Here is a 23,244-nt window from a genome sequence, read left to right as displayed (position 1 = left end):
AAAATAAAAAACAAAAATGTGACTATTTAAGATTTACAAAAAATATATATAAAAGATATAAAATCCGAAATAAAAGAATTAAAAGAAAAACAACTTCAAAATGCTGAAGCAATAAAATTAATTCTTCAAAACATAAACGTAGAAAGTTCTTAAGAAAATTTTTTTAAGAGAAATAACTTCTAGAAAATAGCTTTTAAAAATATAACTTACATTCTCAGAAAACTTTAAAATAGATACAGTAGCCCTTTTTTATATTGGTGTAGATTTAAACTATGTAAAATCAGGAATTGTGCCTAAAAAATTCTAACAAAAAACTCTTGAAAAATTATCTACTGCTAATAATTCAAAACTAAATATAAATTAAAAAATAGAAGCATAAATATTAAATAATATTATTGCTATAAAAATCGTTTTTATTCTTGTTAATGATATTCACCATACTGTAATTCTAGGAACATCTTTTATAAGTTTAATTACACCTTATAAAGTAAAAAATGATTCTATATGTTTTAAATTTAATAATAAAAAAAATAAAATTTAAGTTTCCAGAAAAAAACTAAAACTAGAAATCTAAATCTAATCAAAGCATGTTCGATCTATGAAAATAATATTAACGTTCCAATACAAGGAAAGAGTATTCAGTTAGAAAATATTAGAAAAGACATTTCTTTGAAAAGAATTAAAGAACAATTAGAAACAAGTGAATTTCAAAAAATTTCAAAATTCCAAAATATTTTATAAACAGAAATCTGTTATGATATTCCAAACGCCTTCTGGAATCGAAAAAAAAACATATTGCAGACCTTCCTTATGAAATAGATTTTGATGATAAACAAATCCCCACAAAATCCAGACCTATACAAATGAACTGTGAATTAGAAGAACATCGTAAAAAAAATACAAGATTTAGAAGAAAAAAGTCTAATCTCTAAACGTAGGTCACATCGGAGTTGTGCCGCCTTTTATGTCAATAAAAATTCCGAAATAGAAAGAGTAACTCAGAGATTAGTAATAAATTATAAACCATTAAAAAATCACTAAAATGAAGTTTGAGAAAGAGCTGTGTTGAAACTAGAAATAGTGAAATAGACAATCAGTCTGATACTTAATATCAGAGACAGAATGTTGACAGCTCAGAGCCGTCAAAAAAGCTATGCGGACCAGCGGTATAGAGACTTGGAGTTTGAGATTGGTGATCATGTGTACTTGAAGGTGTCACCTTAAAAGGGAGTGATGAGGTTTGGAAAAGGGGAAGTTGAGTTCAAGGTACATAAGAACTTTCGAGATCCTAGAGAAAGTTGGGGCTCGAGCTTATCGAGTAACATTGCCTCAAAACTTGACAAGCGTACACAACGTCTTTCAAATCTCCATGCTGAGAAAGTATGTTTTGAATCCTTACCATGTGATTCGCCACGAACCAGTACAGTATGAGCCAGACTTGTCTTAAGAAGAGATGCCAGTTCAAGTCTTGGAAAGACAAGTTAGGAAGTTGAGGAACCGAGAGATTGGAATGGTGAAAATTTTGTGGTAACCAGCTGTAGAAAAAGCCACATGGGAAATTGAGGATGATATGCGTAGTCGCTATCCAGAACTGTTTGATAATTCGAATTTTGAGGACGAAATTATTTTAAGGAATGTAGAGTTGTAAGGTCCAAAAGTCCACTAGCTCACTCACGGATTTTTTTTAATGTTTTTATGCATCTTATTGATAAAATTTAAAAGTTACGTTTAATTTATCTGATGCTATGTTATGCCTGATATTTAGTGTTTTGCAAGTTAGTTTAATGTTTTCAGGTTTGGGATTAATACTGGATTGAAGGAACAAGACTAACCGTCGAACAAGGTCAAAGAAAATATTTTTATGATATTTAAGTTTAAAATTTGAGTTTGCAACTAATGGGCCGAATTTCAAGCCCATTAGTTACAAACCAAGTGGATGTTCATTTCTTCCTCAAATCTTTCTCAATAACGCCGCCTACGTCCCTTCTCTATTTTTTCCCCCTTCACGTTCAAATCCGTGTTCAAAAGCTAGGTCGAGTTCTTCACTGTTCGAGGCTAGATTGTTCCCAAAGTGCAGGTTAAATCCAAACTTCAACGATCAGGAATGTTTTTAATGTTTTGAAACCACAATTCAAAAGTATAGGTATTTTTACTATGAAAACTCTTGTGTATTGATGTGTATGTATTGTATTATGTATGATTTATGAGAGCTTTTTGAGGATCATGATGTAAATTGTGAAGCGTGATTTGTTCTTAATGTTTTGGGTGCAAATGTTTAAAGAAGTTTATGGATTTATATGTGAAATTTCATAATTTTGGTGTATTTATGGTGTGTGTGGAGTTTTGAATCAAACTTTTAAATGATGAACAGTTTTGAATTGTTCTTTTCAACGTGTGGATGAGTATTATCTCAAAAAGGAGTCGAGGGTGTCAAAAGGAGTCGTTTTGGTAGTTCTTTTGGACAATTCGCGCAGTGCTGACCTGACTGGGATACCCCAAGCAGATCGCCTCACACCTAGGCATGAATTTCTTGTGTTTAGGCATGTGGGGTCGCGCTGAGGGCGCGAGAAATCATGAGCCTGCGCTGGGGCCGAAAATTTTTCGCCTTGGTTAAAAGGTTTTGTCCAGAAATTTTCACTACGCGCATTTGAGGTCCTAAAATCAAGTTTATGATCTTTTAATATATTTTTAGTATTTTTAAGATGTATCAAAAAAGTTTCAAATTCAGATGTACTCCGGGGAGGGCTTTTCCAAATGATGTGCTCACGAGATGGAAATACAGGACTGGCGCCCTAGGATGAGCTCAGGGGAGGACCTTTCACGAGAATCCAATGATGTGCTCATTATGATGGTTGCCACAATTGCATGTATCTCATCACCCATAAATGACAATTTTTATGATATGTTTATGTTACGTCATTGCATTAAGTCTTATGTTTTATATACGATTTATGTATGTATATTTTTGCTGAGACTTTAGACTCACTATACTTGAATGATGCAAGTAATGATGATCTAGATGATTTTATTGACGAGCATGGAAGTGGACTTGAAACGGAGAAAACGGTCGGACGGACAGAAGATGCATGAACGCGTTGTCAGAAAAACTTTTATGATGTGCACATTTTATTTTATTTGAAAGGAAAACAAGTTTTATTTCTTTTACTGTTGGTTTATGTTGGCAAACGATGATGAGGATTATTTCATTGAAATGATAATGCATATTTACCCATTTTAAATAAATATTTTATTTCCGTAAATTTTCCTCGAATTTTTAAAAGAATATATGTTTAGTATTGTTTTTGAGTTTTGGGACGTTAAATATAATATGTATATATACACTATAATTTACCATTTATATATCATCTATCGAGGAATGTTCAGCTGTCCAACCATGTTTTCCCATTTGGTTCGCGACCACTAAAACCCGGTAGTGGGTTTTTGTGGTTTTTGTTTTTTTTTTTTTGCATCACTGGTTTTAGTGGTCGCGGACCAAGTGGAAAAACATGGTTGGGCAGCTGAAAATTCCTCATCATCTATCTATATATATAAATATACATTTTACATATATGTATATAATATATAGATAGTACAGTACATATATAATATATTATATACATATATATGGGGCGGGTCCACCGAAACCCGCGACCCACCCCGGATCCGCCATCGGACCCATTGACTTGGACCCGCCTCGTCCCGTAACTCGCTTGACTGGGTTTTAACCCGGCTCATTGTCATCCCTACCTCAACTAGGGGTGTTCATATTTCGGATAAAATCGAAAAAATCGGAAATCCAAATCGGAAAAATCAAAGATCGAACCGAACCGAAAATCGTATTTTGTAATTCGGATATAAATATTAAAACCGAAGTTTATTTGGTTCGGTTTTGAATTATATATGTCAAAACCGAACCGACCGAAAAAACCAAAATTGAATTAAATTAATAATTTTATTTATATTTTTATTTATATTATATGTTATGAGATGATATGTAGTGAATGAATAATCATTTTGAATAATTTTTTGTTGATTGTTGTTTATTTAATTCATTGGTGTTGTCTATATAATTTATTGTTGATTAATTGATTGTTCTTTATGTAATTTTTAGTTGATTATTGTTTATGTAAGTCATTTAGACTTTATTTTTAAAGTTTTTACTAAGAAATCATGTAAAAAAACATATTATATTTTATAATGTATTTTTATTATTAATTTTATTAATTGTATCAAAATCGAAATAACCGTATCGAAATTTGTTTTATTTTGTTGAAAATATTATAAGACTTTGGTTGGATTGAAACGGCTAGATATCTTTAATATAATTATTTAATTTAATAAAGAAAATACGGGATTTTTCAAAAAAAATTCCATGACTCGTTTTAAAAACTAATAAAAGCCAACCTGTCACAGACAGCAGTTCAACAAATGAAATAAACTCCTGGTAAATTTAATCCAAATACGATAATCATAAAAATCTAGAAAAGGGAGTTTATCCCACCCAGTTGCGGAATAACAAACTGTTAAGTTTACATGCCAAATATTCCAAAGCAGGGAAAACATCTCCTGCAAACGACTGTCAGGGTATGAAATACTACGACTCATAAATGAAAACATCAGAGTTTGCGGAACAACTAAAAGCACGTCGGTCAAGGGCCTGCACCACCGGTGACCTCCCCCTGGGGATCCGGCCCCTCAGCCTCAAAGTAGAAGTCATCACTTGAAAACAAATAAGTGGAGTGAGTCTAAAAGACTCAGCAAGAATATGGGGGGAGGGAATAACGAGTACTACGTAAATACAAGCACAAGCAGATTAAAAATAACTTGTAGTAAAATAATTTTGTGCCCTTAACTTAAAATAAATGATTTCTAAATGAAAGGAGTGAACATGAATGACACATATGAATGGCTAAGTCAAACATAAATAATTGAATAAACTGATCTTAACATAGTCATAAATATTGAATTTAGATCCTTGAATTGTGACTCTGTGATTTCGATCATGATCATGGCTGTAGTGCACTATGCCGCAAGGAAGTCAGGATGAAACCCAACCAAACTTGCCCTGAATTGGTAAGGGAGGCCAAAATATCTTTCAGCCCCACACAAACACATGCTAAGGTAAGAAAACCCATAATTTGGTAAGGAAAGCCAAAACGTCTCCCGGCCCCACACATACACGTGAATAAATGTAGTCACAATCATCTCATTTCGTTCGTAAAAAGTAATTTTCTTTCACACTTGAATATGGACTTAGCATGCATGTGTAGATAGTACGTGAATGTAAATATTACTCAATAATCATGCATATGACTCACACAAGGATGATTGGGATGTTGATTTAGGAACTAAACCAAAGGATGGAAAATTTAACCCATAAATTGCACTTACGACAAAAATCGAGCGGTTTGCCCGTAAAATTAATAACTTGCTCGTTTCCTAACCAAAAAGGATTTCGCTTGAAACCACTACACCACAACACTTAGAACTAAGTAGAAAAATCATCCTCTGAATTTACTTTCCAGACAACCATTTTACAAAAATTCCATTTCTGGACAGCCCTCCCCCTATAACTTCCAAAATTCTGCACACCTTCCTATAAATGTCTACATCTCGACCAAATCTTAACCGAATTAATTCTCGCTTGAACCGTCATATTTCAAACATCCTAGAACAATTCTAAACCCGATCCCTTACCCAAAACCCGAGTTTAAACCCAGTTTCAAAATAGTTTCCGGACAGCCCACTCAACATTCGAAATTCTGCTGTAGTTACCGATTCAAACTTAACCCAAAATTTGCTATATTTCTCCCAATCTCCTGTGACTCTAATCCTAGGGCCAAGACCAATGTTCAACCTCAATATCAGCCCTTACTACACAACTTGAATCGCCTTAAACTCAACTCAATGACAGCACCAATCCTCTTATCAAAACTGCCCCCTTACCTCACGAATTCGAATGCTTACTCCAAACCAATACTAAGCACAACTCCATGCCTTCCTAAAAACCACCACGTGAACTACATATCAACCGTGGTAGCTCCTCAATCACCATCCAAATCATCACAACACGGCCAAAAGGGAAACAAGACAGTTTCGAAACCACATGCTTACAAGCTGAACAAAATTTCGAAATCCTCAAGGCATATGAATCTGGAAACTTTCGAAGAATCATGTCTACAATGCATTCACAATCCAATCTTAAATATACTTCAAAATCAGCGAATAACATGGTTTGAATCCAAGCATGAATGCGACGGAATGAAAAAAAATGTAACAGAACAAAACCTCTCGGCTAAATGGAGAGCTTCGAACAGGGGCAAAAAAAAAATACATAAACCATTCGAAAGTTTCATGTATGCAACACATAATACATAATAAACTACAAGGGGAAAACAATAGATCCATATCCTTGCCTATCACAAGAGAATCGAACGTAATAAGGGCCCGGAGTCGAAATATCGAAACAACGGAAATGGACTGCTCGAGCTGGAGGGAGTTGAAATCGAGCTCAAGAATCACGACCAACTTGCCTAGGAATGATTTGCCGGAGAAGAAATGATTAAAGGACCAAAGGAAGAAGAATGGAAGAATGCGCAGGTTTTATCCAAGAACAGGGGAGGCGGCTTCAAGTGTGTGTTTTGGGTGTGTGTGTGCGTGTGCGTGTGCGTGAGTTGAGGGTGAATTTAGGGGAAATTTAGATAAAAGGGAGTGCATTCTATCGTATTTAAAAAGAAGGATTCATTGTTTAAATTACTAATATATCCTTCTATTTAACTTTTTTAAAAAACTTAAATCTATTTGTTTCTACCAAATATTTCATTATCCAACGTTCCCAGTTTCCACCCATCTTCCTTCTCTCATCTCCATTCTCCCTCCCCCTTCTCGCAGGTCACTTTTTTTCTCTCTAAATCCATTCTCATCCAACACATATCAAATTCCATGAATCAAATGGCTAACAAGGATCTGGTAATATTTAAAAAATTTATATTTACTGGGTCTTAGGTGTCTTGGGTTAACCCAAGGCTTGAGTCACCCTGGTCGACCCAAGGAACCCAAGGTTTGGGTAGCTTGGGTTGACCCAAGCCCTGGGTCAACCCAAACTCTGGGTTTATCCAAGGGCTTGGGTCGACCCAAGGAACCCAAGGTTTGGGTAGCTTGGGTCGACCCAAGCCCTGGGCAAAGCTTGGGTCAACCCAGGGCTTGGGTCGACCCAAGCTTTGGGCAACCCAAAGCTTGGGTCGACCCAAGCCCTGGGTTGACCCAAGCTTTGCCCAGGGCTTGGGTCGACCCAAGCTACCCAAACCTTGGGTTCCTTGGGTCGACCCAAGCCCTTGGATAAACCCAGAGTTTGGGTTGACCCAGGGCTTGGGTCAACCCAAGCTACCCAAACCTTGGGTTCCTTGGGTCGACCAGGGTGACTCAAGCCTTGGGTTGACCCAAAGCTTGGGTCGACCCAAGCCCTGGGTTGACCCAAGCTTTGCCCAGGGCTTGGGTCGACCCAAGCTTTGGGTAAACCCAGGGCTTGGGTCAACCCAAAGCTTGGGTCGACCCAAGCCCTGGGTTGACCCAAGCTCTGCCCAGGGCTTGGGTCGACCCAAAGCTTGGGTCAACCCAAGCCTTCCTTGGGTAAACCCAAGCCTTGGGTTGACCCACGCTTGGGTTTCACTTGAGCTTGGCTAGATACATAGATTTGTTTGATCCATGATTCAATATTTGTTTTTTATTGTTCTAATGTATTTGTTTTATTTTTATTTTTTCATAGGTATATTTGCCAACAAAACTGGGCAGAAATGCAATTTTTCGTGTGAAATTGACAATTGAGTCGAGATATAAAGAGACTGCCCAGAAGATTCATAACTATCTGAACAACGAGGAAATAGCAACGTTTTTTGATCAGTCACCATTTGGTAACCTCGTTAGGTATCACCGAGATTTTAATGTTTCAAGTCAAATTATGTGGTATCTAATGAGTAGCCAGATAGTTGATAACGGTAGTGATGATTTTTGGATGGTCGTGCGTAAAAGGCCAGTTAGATTTTCTATGTTAGAATATTGTTTAATAACAGGTCTCAGCTGCAGTATAGAGCCGACAGATCTACCAGATGTAGAAAGTATCTTTGTCTCGAGACACTTTGTTGGTAAGTCTCAAATTTTTCTTAGTGATTTGGAGACAAAGATTACTGCCGTAGGACAAAATGAGACTGTGGGGATAGATGTGGAGAAGTTGAAGATGGCTAATCTTTACTTTTATTCTGCTGTATTCTGTGGGGGGAGTAGGAAAAAAAACATGAAGGTCGACTGTACATGTCTAAGGCTTATAGATGATTTGGATAGGTTTAATAAGTATCCCTGGGGTAGAATAGCCTATCATGATGCCGTCAAATCTTTGAAGAAGGACCTTTTAAAGAAATATACTTCCCAGGGACATGGTTGTAAAGAAGTTCATGGCAATTTTCTTCTATGTGGTTTTGTGCTGCCTCTGCAGGTATATCATTTTTTGAATGTTAAAAGTGACTTTGTTATTTTTATTTATAATAATAATATTGTTTGAAATAATTTTCGCAGATCTTGGCTTATGAATATTATCCTAGTGTGGCACAAAAGTTTGCCAAGAGAAAAGATATGGTAGACGGTTTGATTTTGCCCAGGATGTTTCAGTGGGTGACGAACATGTGGCCTGCAAATCGTGCCCCGTCTGATGTTGATGTTAGTGCAGCATTTGGTGCCTGTGATATAAACGTAAGTAATATTAATTAATTTGATATCGTAGCTGTGGGCATAATTTTTTTAATTTATCTGATACGATTTTAAATAAATATAGGATTGTGTTGGATATTTGACTCCTACTTATGAGGAGCTCATGTCATCGTATTATACCACCGGTGTTTTTGTTGATTCTGCACCAGATGTCGTCACCACTCGGGTACTAGAGTTGTGGAGTCAGGGTAAGGCTGTTATATGCAGCCAGCACCCTCTCGAGCATGATGTCACTAGATCCAGCTCTAGCAACCCTTCTATTGAAGCCACTAGATCCAGCTCCAGCACCCCTTCTGCTGATGCCATTAGATCCAGCTCTAGCACTCTTCGTCCCATTCGTACGGGGCCTAGAGTCTACGTTGGAGCCAATCCTACTCGCCGCACATCATCCCTTGAGCATCGTTTTGGGCGGCGTTTGAGTGAATTGGATGATACCGTTAACTCATTGCGTCTTGAGATGAGAGCACAATTTATCGACACCAGAGCGTGTATAAGGCAAATGAAAGCTGGTTTTGATGAGTTGAGATCGAGTTTGACTGAACAGATTAGAGCAGGTTTGGCTGAGATCAGGTCTCAGACGGCGGTACATGTTCAGAGAGATTATAGCATGGTCTATAGCAGAAGGCAAAAGAGAAAATCATCTGTACTTGAGGCAGACGTTGGTGAGTAATTTTTAATTAAGTGCACATAAGAGAATTATGTATTAAAATTGTCATTTTAATTTTAAGTTGTTTGATGTATACTGTTAGGTGTTGATGATAATATGATCAGGGAATTGTTTCCCAAAAATAGCCGAGTTGAGCTGCCAACTATACCAGAGGAATCCTTTGAAGGTAAGTTAATGCATTTTTTTACGTATATATTTATGTATAGCATAACATAATAAATGATCAACTTTATGTTTTTAGATATTCAGGTGACTCCTAATGCGGTTATGTCAGGTTCTGAGGCAACCACGTCGAGAGGTTGTGACGGTGTGAGGCCATTTGTGGAGTACTTGACTTTCAAGGTAAACAACTCGTTGGCTCGAGTTAGAGCATCGATGCTTGTAAGTTCGCCTAGCAGAATAAAAGGATTTTATGACAATTATGACAAGTCGTTCTACAAGCCCATGACAATCGCAAATTCGCTCGTCACGATTTGTGTAAGCATTTAAAATTCGTGAACATTTGTAGATCAATTATTTTTTATCTTTGAAAAATATTCTTCTGTCGAATTTAGCTCATGGGTGAAGCTCTCCGTGGATTACTCGAGATTCAGCTAAAACATCCTGAAGTGATGTCAACAAACGTGTCCCTGATGGATAGGCATTTCTATGTGTCGATGTCCGTGGTGGATGAAGTTGAAAACCGAATTCTCAAAACAAATGTGGTAGGGGTGGTTAAAGGGATGGATCCAAAATGGCCTTGTGTCTCCTGGGCAAAGGCGCGAATAATCCTCATCCCAGTCCACAGAGATGGACGATGGTTTTTACTAAAACTCGTTGCAGGGGTCAATAAGTGCACTATATATGATTTGCAGCGAAAGCACGATCCTAAGTGCAAAGATCTGGATGAGGACATAGGGCCTATACTTATCAACGTTGCTCGTCTGCTATCTTTTGTTGGGAACAACCCACATCCTGAGAGGTCATGGTCTATAAAAATGTTTGATGAGTTCAAAGCCCAGATTAAACAGTACGTTATCATATCTCTAATGTGTAATATGTTTATCATTGACAGATGACTAATAGTTTCATATTGTTTTTATTTTACAGTGAGGATTCAGGAGCATTTGTCCTCGCCGTTGCTGGATATGCTTTATCCAAGAAAAGTGATTACCTAGTATTAAAGTTAGATGACAAACTTGTAACTGAGTTTAGATTTTTTTTACTCTGTAATATGTTTGATAATCAATGGACTATTCATTGATCTTTATTTCTTTTGAATTGATGAATTTAAGGTTTTATTTTCACAATTATGTTGAATCCACTGGTTTAACGATTTACAATCATGGTCGACCCAAAACTCATTGGGTTGACCCAAGGCTTGGATCACCCTGGGTCGACCCAAGGAACCCCCAAGGTTTGGGTAGCTTGGGTTGACCCAAGCTATGGGTTTACCCAAAGCTTGGGTCGACCCAAGCCTTGGGTTGACCCAAGCCTTGGGTCGACCCAAGCCCTGGGTCGACCCAAGGCTTGGGTCAACCCAAGCCTTGGGTTGACCCAAAAACTTCTTGGGTTGACCAAGAAACTTCTTGGGTCGACCCAAAAACTCTTGGGTTGACCCAGAAACTCTTGGGTTGACCAAAAAACTTTTCACGAGTATTTTATATAATGATACATGTTTTAATAGTTGAATCCACTGGTTTAACGATTTTAATATATAATCTTTCAAGTTATAACATATGTATCACGAGTATTTTATATAATGATACATGTTTTAATAGTTGAATCCATTGGTTTAACGATTTTAATATATAATCTTTCAAGTTATAACATATGTATATCCTATTTTCACGAGTATTTTATATAATGATACATGTTTTAATAGTTGAATCCACTGGTTTAACGATTTTAATATATAATCTTTCAAGTTATAACATATGTATATCCTATTTTCACGAGTATTTTATATAATGATACATGTTTTAATAGTTGAATCCACTGGTTTAACGATTTTAATATATAATCTTTCAAGTTATAACATATGTATATCCTATTTTCACGAGTATTTTATATAACGATACATGTTTTAATAGTTGAATTAACTGGTTTAACGATTTTAATATATAATCTTTCAAGTTATAACATATGTATATCCTATTTTCACGAGTATTTTATATAATGATACATGTTTTAATAGTTGAATCCACTGGTTTAACGATTTTAATATATAATCTTTCAAGTTATAACATATGTATATCCTATTTTCACGAGTATTTTATATAACGATACATGTTTTAATAGTTGAATTAACTGGTTTAACGATTTTAATATATAATCTTTCAAGTTATAACATATGTATATCCTATTTTCACGAGTATTTTATATAATGATACATGTTTTAATAGTTGAATCCATTGGTTTAACGATTTTAATATATAATCTTTCAAGTTATAACATATGTATCACGAGTATTTTATATAATGATACATGTTTTAATAGTTGAATCCATTGGTTTAACGATTTTAATATATAATCTTTCAAGTTATAACATATGTATATCCTATTTTCACGAGTATTTTATATAATGATACATGTTTTAATAGTTGAATCCACTGGTTTAACGATTTTAATATATAATCTTGGTTTAACGATTTTAATATATAATCTTTCAAGTTTGGGTAGCTTGGGTTGACCCAAGCCTTGGGTCGACCCAAAAACTCTTGGGTTGACCAAGAAACTTCTTGGGTCGACCCAAAAACTCTTGGGTTGACCCAGAAACTCTTGGGTTGACCAAGAAACTTCTTGGATCGACCCAATTTTTTTTGGACAAGATATTTTTTTGACTTATTATTACAAAACACAAAGGTTGCTTCTATGTTTTTTTAACTCATTATTACAAAACACAAAAGCTACTTCTATCTTTTACTAAATTCTCCAATCGAAGGAATTCTATTTTGTTTTTTTCTACCCACTTTTTTTTGTAGACAAGGAGGTAATACAACTGGAAAATTAATGTTAGGTGGCCATTCACTTTCTTCCGGAACTGGATAGACAGTCTCTGAGTAAGCCATACACCATGTCATCGTAGAATAATACTCTGAACACAATTGATACAAGTCAATATTCGCTAACCAACTGGCTGCAATGGCATGAGCACATGGGAATCTGTCAATATCAAAAACTCGGCAAGTGCATCTTTTAGATTCCAGGTCCACAATGGCCGAGTGTCGACCACTCCGAACATCAAACTCAAGACGGCCCAATTCAAAAACTTGCATTCCTTGGGCATCAGTGAACCGGCTGCGAAGAATTCCCTCGATGGTAGGGGTCAGATTATTGTTAGCTGCAACTGATGCGTTACGATATCGGACAAACCAAGATGATGTCAGTCTCTGTAAAGAATCTAAAAGTGATATTATAGGAAGCTTTCTCTCTTCAAGTAGTCTAGCATTGATTGATTCAACCCCGTTTGTCGTCAAAATATTGTAACGAGTATTTGGGCAATATGCTCGAGTCCATCGATCAAGTGTATCTCTTTCGTCCAAAAACTGCGCAGCCTCAGGATATCTCTTCCTAAAATCACTGTATGCAACATCAAACTCGTTTTGCTTATAAATTTTTGCAATCTGCAAAAACATTTCCGTTGCGCCCTTTTTTTTGCACCTGGTTTTCAAATTCTGGGATAAATGCCACACACAATGACCATGATGTGCATTTTTATAAACACTAGAAACAGCATTAATTATTCCCTGATGTCTGTCTGAAATTATCACCAGATCAGTCGAGTCTGGTACTACTTCTAACAACTTCGTCAAAAACCAACTCCACGAAGAAGTAGACTCACCATCGACAATTCCCCACGCCAAAGGATATTGATGATAATTTCCATCCTGTGCGGATGCCACAAGTAAAACACCATTGTACTTGCCTTTCAACCATGTACCATCAATTGACACACATTTTCGCATGCTTCGATATCCCCTGACACACGCACCAAAAGCAAGAAACATATACTTGAATCGATTTTTCTCGTCAACACATATGTCTGTTATGCTTCCTCGGTTCATCTTCTCAACCATGTGCAAATAACAAGGCAGTAGAGTAAAACTCTTGGTAGGATCACCTTTCAAAATATTGTCTGCTAGTTCTTTTCCTCTCCAAGCCTTGTAATATGATATATCAGCATTCATATTATTGCGCATCATCGCCATGACCGCTTTCGGTGTTATTTGTACTTGATTACCTTGAAAATTATTCACCAACATATCACGAACAACAATCGAACTAGCTCCACGGATTCTCTTACGCCTCCCCGTCAAATCACAAGTATGTGTATTGCAATATTTTCGAATGGAGAATACATGTGAATCTTTCATCTTTGAGGTCCAGATTCTCCACTTACAATTAGCCACGGTACATTTCACAGCATACACCACCTGACTACTTTTTACTGTCTCAAATTCAAAACATGCTTCCAAACTGATTCTTCTTAACAAATTTTTCACCGCATCTCTGTTTGGAAATTCTTGACCAACAAACAAGTTTGAACCATCTGTGAATGAAAATGTGTCATTAACAATATCCACATTTGCAACCATATCTGACTCATTTCTTGCAATCACAACTGTCTCATTACTTGCAACCACAATTGGCTCGCTATCAATATCCACAGTTGCAACCACAACGGCCTCATTATTTGCAACCACATTTGTCTCATCAAAAGCCTCACTAATATTATTACGATCCAAAGAAACAATATTCAAATCAAAATAATCATCATAAGAGTTTTGATCGTTATAATTAGTATTGCCTTCATCAATACCAACTTCATGCACATTATCAGAAACATCCAAAAAACCAACAACATGTTCAATTTCAACTTTAAGCACTGGCCTCGTTTTCGGACAACCAAAATACAGATATGCTTTCAAATCTTGATCATTCTCTATATAAATCGGTTGAATGTTGCACGACAACTCTAGAAGGTAACTCAACCTCAGGTTGGCAGACTCTTCTATTTTCCCAGCTCTATATAGTTCACGATTTAAATTTTCAAGAAGAAAAAAATCATCATATACTGGAATAGCTGCAAACTTTGAATTCGATCCGGGATTCCATTTATATACGTTTTCTTCACTCGCTTCCCATCTACCATCGAAATGAACAACTATTACCGTAGGCATAACCTACAAAATTCACATAAATTATAAGAATAAAACTATTTTAATCACAAAAAATAACAAGAACACTACATGCTCTGTCTATGATCTACCCATGGTCAACCAAAAGAGTTCTGGGTACAAAATAACAAGAACTACCTATGGTTAACCAAAAAAGTTTTGGCCATGAATTCTGGGTCAACCATGGTCGACCCAAAACTCATTGGGTTGACCCAAGGCTTGGATCACCCTGGGTCGACCCAAGGAACCCCAAGGTTTGGGTAGCTTGGGTTGACCCAAGCTATGGGTTTACCCAAGCTTGGGTCGACCCAAGCCTTGGGTTGACCCAAGATCTGGGTTTACCCAGGGCTTGGGTCGACCCAGAGCTTGGGTCAACCCAAGCCCTGGGTAAACCCAGAGCTTGGGTCAACCCAAGGCTTGGGTCGACCCAAGCTTTGGGTAAACCCAGGGCTTGGGTCAACCCAAGCTACCCAAACCTTGGGTTCCTTGAATCGACCCAGATTCCAACACATCATTTTTTTTATTTGCACTTGCTAAATGAAAAGAATAACGACTTAAATCAGATAAATGCTTACATTCAACAATAATGGACAAAACTCTCTTAAAAAACAAGAATGGAGAAAACTTACTTGCGCTTGTACTTTGATAAAATTTTGTTTCAAATACAGATGAATGAGCAATAGAAGATGTTTGAAATAGATTAGGTTTTTTTCACAGCTCAAGGACTAGCATCCAGATGAAGAGAAAAATGAAGAAGATTGCAGGTTTTTATAGGTTTCCCGTTTCTTTTGCGGGAGAATTTGGTTGGGGGAGAAGAAACAAATAATAAACCTCCTGACATTGTTAATTCTTTTAATTTATTTATTTATTAGGTTTAATTTTAATTCAAATGAGTCAACTCCCTGTTTTTTTAAATAAATAGTCAACATCCCTTTATTTTAAATACTTCACAAAGTAATCATACTTTTTTAACCACCCCGTGAATTTAGTGTGTGACTGTGGCTAGGATTAAATATTGAACTCAAGTGTACATGCAGGTAAACCCTAGAAAAATGAAAGTGTTATGAAATTTAGAAAAAAATGTTATACACTAAAAATGCCAAACCAATAAATAAAATTGGAACTACAAATTTAATAGCACTAGGGTTTTGATGCGGGGTGGACGGGTTTGGGTTCCGAATTTTCCTTGGCGGGTGGGTCTCGGATTTGATCAAATCCGCCCCGAACCCACCTCGTTGTCATCCCAAGCTTGTAGCCTAAATGACACCAAACCCTCACAAATGAGAGAGTTCTTGGTTTGAATCTTAATCAGAGAGCAAATGAGAGAGGTCTTGGTTTGAATCTCAATCAGGGAATTCAAATGTTGGACATATTTTTGTGTGGGAGCGAAAACAAATACAGTCTGAATCGAGAGTGACCTTATTAGTGATTTATTGATCATTTCTCTTTAACTTATTATTAATATTTAAAGTGAAATCTATGAAATACGTTTATATATATATATATATATATATATATATATATATATAAATTTCAAAATATATCCAAAAAGTAAAAAAAATATTTTTGTAACACTGCATAATTTTATAAAAAATTAAATAAAAATTTTCTATGAACTGAAATTATATAAATTTAAAATCCAATTTCAAATATCTTTTTTTTATTTGTATAATAATAATAAAACGAAGTGAAGGTAAATATTATTTTTGCTCAAAAAACCCCAAACCGATTTCTAATAAATCCCCCAGGTGTTGGGATTCAAGAATCAAGACAACAAAATTTTTTTGGAATTCTTCGAAGCGGAATTCAACCGTGCGAGTCTCGTCGCCGGTGAAGAGAGCATGAGTACGGCGCTGCCGCCAACGGCGACGAACACCATGCACGCGGCTGCCGCAGCCACTCGAAAAACGGTGCTGATAACCGGGGTTAGCCGAGGGCTCGGAAAAGCACTTGCGTTGGAATTGGCCAAGCTTGGCCAGACGGTAATTGGCTGCTCTCGTTCCCAGGATAAGCTTTCATCTCTCGAGTCGGAGCTCACCGCTGCCTCCGAGAAATTCAAGAACAATAATCACCTTGTCTTGAATATTGATGTGGTAATTTACTTGAGCCCCGTGCGTTTTGTGTGTAAACCTCCCTTATCGTTGATGTCTCTGTTATGCTAGAGGTCCGATGCTGGTGTTAAAGAGTTGGCGCGAACTGCGGTGGAGAAGAAGGTTGTTCCTGATATTATAGGTACATCAGTTGATTGTCTTTTGTGTCAGCTAATGTATGATTATGTTATTGGAGATTATTGAATTTCTCGTTCTTGTTATTGGTCATAATATAAGTGGTGATGGAAATGATTTCTTGATGACTCTGAATCAACTACTTTGTTGTTTTTAAAAGATGGGTTGGCTTTGTTTTGTTACAAATGGTTTGAATTGCAATTTCAGCATTTGCAAGTAATTGATGGTGTAGACGTGGGGAAATTGATGTTTGTGTGGTTCATTCTCATTTTGAGATGAAATATGGATCTTTTTGGTTAATTGGAACGCTCCCTGATTTTCGAAGTATAATATATTTAGTGTGATAAAGTCATGGCTTGGAATGATTTTTAAAACTGAGTGATTGATTCATGTTCCTCTGCCGACCAATGTGTCAAAGGATGACACTGTGACACGGATTTTCTGCAACACTTTCTAGTTTTCGCTTCTGTGGGTTGGACTTCGCATAAATTTCTAGCTTCAGGAAAATTAAAGAACGTTGAACGGAAAACAACATAAGTTTCTGCAGGGTGGCAGGGGGCACGGATATTTTTGAACCATGCTCTGTGTTAAACTTTCTATAGGCGTATTTGAATTGGCATATAGGTTTTTTTTTTGTGCTTCTTAATGTAAAACTGGAAGAGCTTCTTCTCAACATACACCTCCCTTTTCACCTGCAGAGTACATTTCAGTTGATGGCAAACACTTGGTTCTCTCAAGAGTTAAAAAATATAATGCTCATCTTTCCCAATTTTCTTTAAAATTTCATCTGCATTTTATTAATCTTGTGTTTGACTTTCTTGTCACATTTCAAATTTTGATATTTTGTGCATCTTTTCCAGTAAACAATGCCGGCACAATAAATAGGAACAACAAAATATGGGATGTTCCTGTAGATGAGTTTGATGCCGTCATTGACACGAACATTAAGGGGACAACTAATGTATTACGACACTTCACTCCACTGATGATTGAAAGAAAGCAAGGGTTAATTGTCAACATGTCATCTGGATGGGGAAGATCTGCTGCTGCACAGGTATAGCTTGAAGCTAGCCTTGTAGTTATTTTCCAAGTGATTAATTTGTTGCGCAACAGTTTCTTACCTGGTTTAGATTGTGACTCTGCTAATTTATTAGTTTTTTTTTTGTATTTTACTTACGTGCTGAGATGTTACTAAATCGTGATAGGTAGCACCTTACTGTGCTTCGAAATGGGCAGTAGAGGGTCTAACAAAGGCAGTTGCAAAGGAATTACCTCCCGGAATAGCTATAGTGGCACTTAGTCCAGGCGTGATTAACACTGAAATGCTTCAGTCATGCTTTGGTAGTTCAGCCGATCTATATCCAACGCCCGAATCATGGTTTGCTCTCTCTCTGTCTCTCTCTCTCCACACACACACACACACACACAGATAATGCTTCATGGAATTTAGACAATTGCATCCACCATAACATTATAGATTTATTAGTTTCTTCTAGAATAAATAGTCAATGTTTTAGTGTTGTGTATATACTTGTCCGTAAGCAGTTATTTGCTAATCCACAAGGTAACTTAGTTGGAGGTTACTTGGTGGTTCAATAAATTTCTTTCTCTCGGTGAATACGTGTATAGAATCCTCACTCTGGATACCGATATTACATCTGAAAATGCTCTAGTCCATCCAGTCACTAGGTCGGTCAGAGTTTGATGCATACAATGTAAAAAGATGTAATCTTCGAGTGGGTGATTTTAGCGCACTACGCAAAGGAAACACTCTAGGATTTGAAAATATTAATCTGAGGCAGTATTATCATTGAGCTACTAGCTCAACGAAGTCACAAAATTGGTTTATTTAGATTCTTTGTCAGAAATATGTTTCCTAATAGCTAGAACTCATGGGAAGCTTCGAAAAGTGATTTATGGTTTTGATACTTTTGATTATTATATATTTCGTGGGGTGCTGGTTTTCGTATAGTTCTGTGTTATCTGCAAAACTTGTGTTTTGGTCATTTAGGTTTGATCAGTTCTAAATTCTATTAAGTTCTTTGGTTATCTTCTCAACAGGGCCCCGAAGGCAGCTTCAATGATTCTCAATCTCACGGCAGCAGACAATGGTGCATCACTGACTGTGTGATTTTCGTTGCATATGTATATATATTACACCAAGGTCCTTCCCCGTACAATTCTCATCTGCAGCACTTGCCTCTACAGACTTAACTGACAGGGAACTAGGTTTAGTTGTCATTTTTAAAAATTGTCATGGCCAAATTGTCAGAGTTGAGATCGAGCAAAATTAAGAGAAGGTGCAGGAACCCTTGCCCTCTAGTGAATTCTTGAAATTAGGATGAACCTGAACGCATAAACATTTATTTAAAAGAAAAAATTTTGTGAACCCGAGCTATAACTATTATAACAGTAGAGAATAAAATAAAATATCCAGCAAACAAGATGAATCATTTCCATGTAACAGTGAAAACTTTGCTGAGTCCTTGTGTGATTTACCCTCCAGACGAATGATAAAATCAGGGACAGTGTCATGCCAAATTTCTAAACGAGAACGAATTTGTTGATTTTGATGGCATTCAACAATGCCGCCAACAATCTAATTCTGAGGCTGGCGACATTTTCTCTCACATGTTCTCATTTTATTGTATGGAATGTTCATTGCGGGATCTCCTTTTTTTTTTCTTACAACAAATTGTTTTTGATAATCATATGGAGCCAAAAAAAAAGAGAACAAATTGGCCAAGTTTTGCACAGAAGAAATGACCAACAGATTTGGAACAATGTCCGGCCAATACCCAATGTTACTCCCAAGAGCATGTAGAATAGTTCTCTCGTAAAAATGTCTTTTGTGCTAATTCCACTAAATGTTGGAACACAACGGACAACTCTATGTTCAACTGGGACAAACCATTTCAGCGCGAATTAGTGGCATGACAAAACGAGGCACCATTGTGGTCTTGACAAGCAGCCACCCAAAACCTTCTCTACATGTAAACTAGAAGAAATTATTTATTTCACAGGCAGAAGTAAATTAAAATGTACACTACATCATGTCATGCAGATCCATGGTGAAATCCCAGAATTTAGTGTTCTTCCAGCCGGTGCATTGCAAAATGTCGAAGGTTTAAATTCGAATATTAAAGCAAAGTTGTCATACACTATTCTAAATTATATGCCAGCCACAACCAAGATTATTTGAATGACACATAATAAATGGGATACAGGTTAAAGTTATACAAATGACAAATGCATTAAATCTGATACACGACGCACATTTTGCTATTGACCTGTAAGCTACAACCAAAAACTTGTGGCATCAACTAACAAGTTCTTATGGATATATTATAGATCACTCACCACAAAAACTTTTCATACTGAAAAATAATGTGTCCCTTTCTGCGCTTCATCACAATCACATCAAACTATAATAATCCCACCTATAAATTAGGTGCCATATTGTCCTGCCATTCGAACGGGTTCAGCCTCGTGGCCAGACATGGGCTGTGGATGTACCATCTGTTCAGTTATTTGAGGTTGATACACTCTCCGTTCAGTATAATTATTATCATAAGCCATCGTCTGGGGAGCAGACGGAGGAGATGCCGTCTGCCATGGCAAAGCAGGATTTCTTGCTCCCTGTTCAGCCGTTTGAGGTGACCAAGCCATTCTTGCAGGAGCACGGGTCCCTTGGAAAGGCCTCTGAGGTGGAAAATGACTTGAGTAGCTGTTCAAAATATTCTCAATCTCAACCCGCCGGCCTTGTTTCTCAAAAACATCCAACACAAAGTCTTTAAGTGACGCCGAAGTACCAACACCATGGTTAGTCATCTCTCTAAGCACATTGGTAATGGCATCATAATTACCTACCTCAACTAGCCCCCTTATCACTATATCATAGGTGGTTACATCTGGTTTTGGTTCTCGATCAGCCATTTTAGACAAAACAGGAATGCAATCAAAAGACTTGCCTTTCTCAATCAAGAAACCGAACCACTTATTGGCATATTGTGGAATAACTCTCAATCCCAAATCAACCATCTTTGCATACTTCTCTAGCATATTTTCTACCCTATCCACCTTAATATATGTGTCAATCAATATTCTATACGTATTAACATCCGGAGACAATGACTTGTCACATAACTGCTTATAGTATTGCTCTGCTTCATCCATCATTTCGAGCTCACACATTCTTAAAATCATATTATTAAAACCTGCCACATCCATCTGGAAAGGCTTCGACTTGACTCCCTTCCCGGATCTTTTGAAAACCTCCATTGCCTCCTCAACCTTCCCTTCCTTGAAGCACTCATTGACCATCATATTGAAAGTGTCAGAATTCACTGCCTGGAAAGTTGGTGGTGTGTGATCATCCAACATGTCATTGAACAAATCCCATGCTTCTTTATGTTTCCCATGCCTCAACAGCGTCTCCAAAAGAACATTTCTAGTGGCAGGCACCATCCTGTAGTTCCGACCCATCAAATCCCTATACGACTCCATCGCCTCTTTCGGCTTCTCCTGTTTGAAAAACCAATCCATGAAAGCCGCATTCACGACCCCATCATAAACCGTGCACCGTTCCTTCAACTCATCAAACAACTCATTAGCCTTCTCTAAATTGCCCAAATTCAAGAAACCAAGAATCACATTATTATAAACCAAAGAATCTGCACCATGACCCTTATTCAACATCTCACGAAGCAAACTTACTGCATCATTTATGCGATCTGCATCAATAAGACCCTTAGTAAGATGGCGATAACTTACAGCGGACGGGCTGTATGGTGCATTTTCTATTATGTACTCATAAACTTTCAATGCGTCATCAACCTCATTTGACTCACAATGAGATACAATAAGATTATTATATGAAACAATATTTGGTATGATATTGAACTGCCGAAAAAAGTATTGAAACAATGCCTTCGCATCATTGTACCGCTTGGCACGATACATGGCTGCAATGATGGCATTGCAAGTGAAGACAGTCGGGCGGACCGATTGGAAAACAGACTGGCGAACAACATAGGAAGCTGAGACAAGGTCACCAGCACGAATCAGGGACTGGACCCGATTGTGAAGATTGAGGCGATTCCCCACCAGAGCAGATGTGGAATCGGGTAGCTTAGGCTTGTCAGGATCGTTGGCATTGGGTGGGGCGTAGGTGGGGTTGGGGCGAAGGGCATACAGAGGAGGCTCAATTCTAAGGCGGCGCTTCCGGCGCCGGCGCTCCGCCGCCGCCTCCTCTGCGGATGAGAATCCATACGATCGCACAGGAACAGAGTAGGACGCAGGATTAACGGTAGGATTATTAGGACTCGAAATCGTCGGTTGAAAATGATTGGAAAATTTGGAGCTGTACTGAAAATTTGGCGAATCCCCGGCGGAAGGTTGAAATTGGTGATTAGGATTGGACTCAAAGGGAGGGGGATGGGATTGAGGATTAGGGTATGGATTATATTGAGGTGTGTCCGCCGTGGGAGAGTCCAAGTTATTGTTGTTCGTGTAGCCGGAATTTATGGGGTCGTGGTCATGGGGATTGGAAGCGCCGGCGGCGGAGATGGGGGCTTGGTAGGGAAAAGAAGCGGAGGAGGAGGTGGTGTAGCGGCGTGTAGAACGGCGGAGCAGGTGGATGAGGCGACTGGACATGATTCAGAAATGAACACCAAGAAACCCTCAACAGTCCCCACTCTTAAACCCTAATTTGGGTGCAAGTCACTTCACAAAAAGAATAACCACACTATAATATCTTCTACAATTTTTTTTACTATTAACAATGCTTTTTTAAAAGTAATTAATAACAATTTTTTAATGGACTCTAAAAATATTGTTTGTTTGAGTGATTAGATAAATAATACATATATAAGTAATATAATGTAATAAAAAATAAATAAGAAATGATAGTTAATATAATATTTGATTTGATTGATAGATTATAGTTGATTTGATTGATTGATTAAATTTTATATAAAAATGATAAATTATCATTTTATCCTATTAACAATAAATAAAATATGAATAATATTATTTATAAGGGTAATATAGTAATTTAAATTCAATGATTTGATTAATGAAAGATAAATAATTAATGATTCGAATGATGTAAAATAAAATATTAATATATGGATAAATAATATGACAAAAAGAACGCGAGATTGGATAAGATAAGTTATAAATAAATTAATAAAACGTCATACCAAACGGTAAAAACAATTTTCATAATTAGACAAGATGTATTGCAGTTATTGCAGCACCTAAAATACAATCTAATAAATCGCATGCATATATTATATTAAATAAACATTATGATTATTATTTTTAAGTTTAATCGGTTTAAAATTCTTTATCTGAATTATTTGATAATAAAATATTAATTATTTATTCAAATGATTTTTTTTATTGTACTAACCATTTAATTAATGCTTTT

The 23,244-nt window shown here is 36.9% G+C and overlaps 2 protein-coding genes and 1 long non-coding RNA gene across 3 annotated transcripts; 1 reads left to right on the top strand and 2 right to left on the bottom strand.

Annotated features, from left to right (window-relative positions):
- Positions 1-4,445: 4,445 nt before the first annotated feature.
- Positions 4,446-6,684, bottom strand: LOC140865704 (uncharacterized). The gene is made up of 2 exons (XR_012144698.1): positions 6,417-6,684; positions 4,446-4,719 (listed from the first exon to the last, which is right to left on the bottom strand). It is a non-coding gene; the product is annotated as an uncharacterized lncRNA (long non-coding RNA).
- A 9,633-nt stretch (positions 6,685-16,317) lies between these two features.
- LOC140866366 (NADPH-dependent pterin aldehyde reductase) lies at positions 16,318-19,200 on the top strand. The gene is made up of 5 exons (XM_073271342.1): positions 16,318-16,679; positions 16,749-16,818; positions 17,672-17,865; positions 18,017-18,189; positions 18,873-19,200. Exons 1-5 carry the CDS (start codon positions 16,428-16,430, stop codon positions 18,940-18,942), a joined length of 759 nt encoding a protein of 252 aa, XP_073127443.1. The 5' UTR covers positions 16,318-16,427; the 3' UTR covers positions 18,943-19,200.
- Positions 19,201-20,028: 828 nt separating this feature from the next.
- Positions 20,029-22,517, bottom strand: LOC140864068 (pentatricopeptide repeat-containing protein At1g10270-like). The gene has a single exon (XM_073267974.1). The coding sequence runs from the start codon at positions 22,464-22,466 to the stop codon at positions 20,259-20,261; it is 2,208 nt and encodes a 735-aa protein (XP_073124075.1). The 5' UTR covers positions 22,467-22,517; the 3' UTR covers positions 20,029-20,258.
- Between the last annotated feature and the right edge of the window lie 727 nt (positions 22,518-23,244).

Source organism: Henckelia pumila, chromosome 4 (assembly GCF_033568475.1).
Source record: "Henckelia pumila isolate YLH828 chromosome 4, ASM3356847v2, whole genome shotgun sequence".
Classification (NCBI taxonomy): Eukaryota; Viridiplantae; Streptophyta; class Magnoliopsida; order Lamiales; family Gesneriaceae; genus Henckelia; species Henckelia pumila.
Note: the sequence above shows the minus strand (reverse complement) of the source record. Positions and strands in the feature narration are given on the sequence as shown.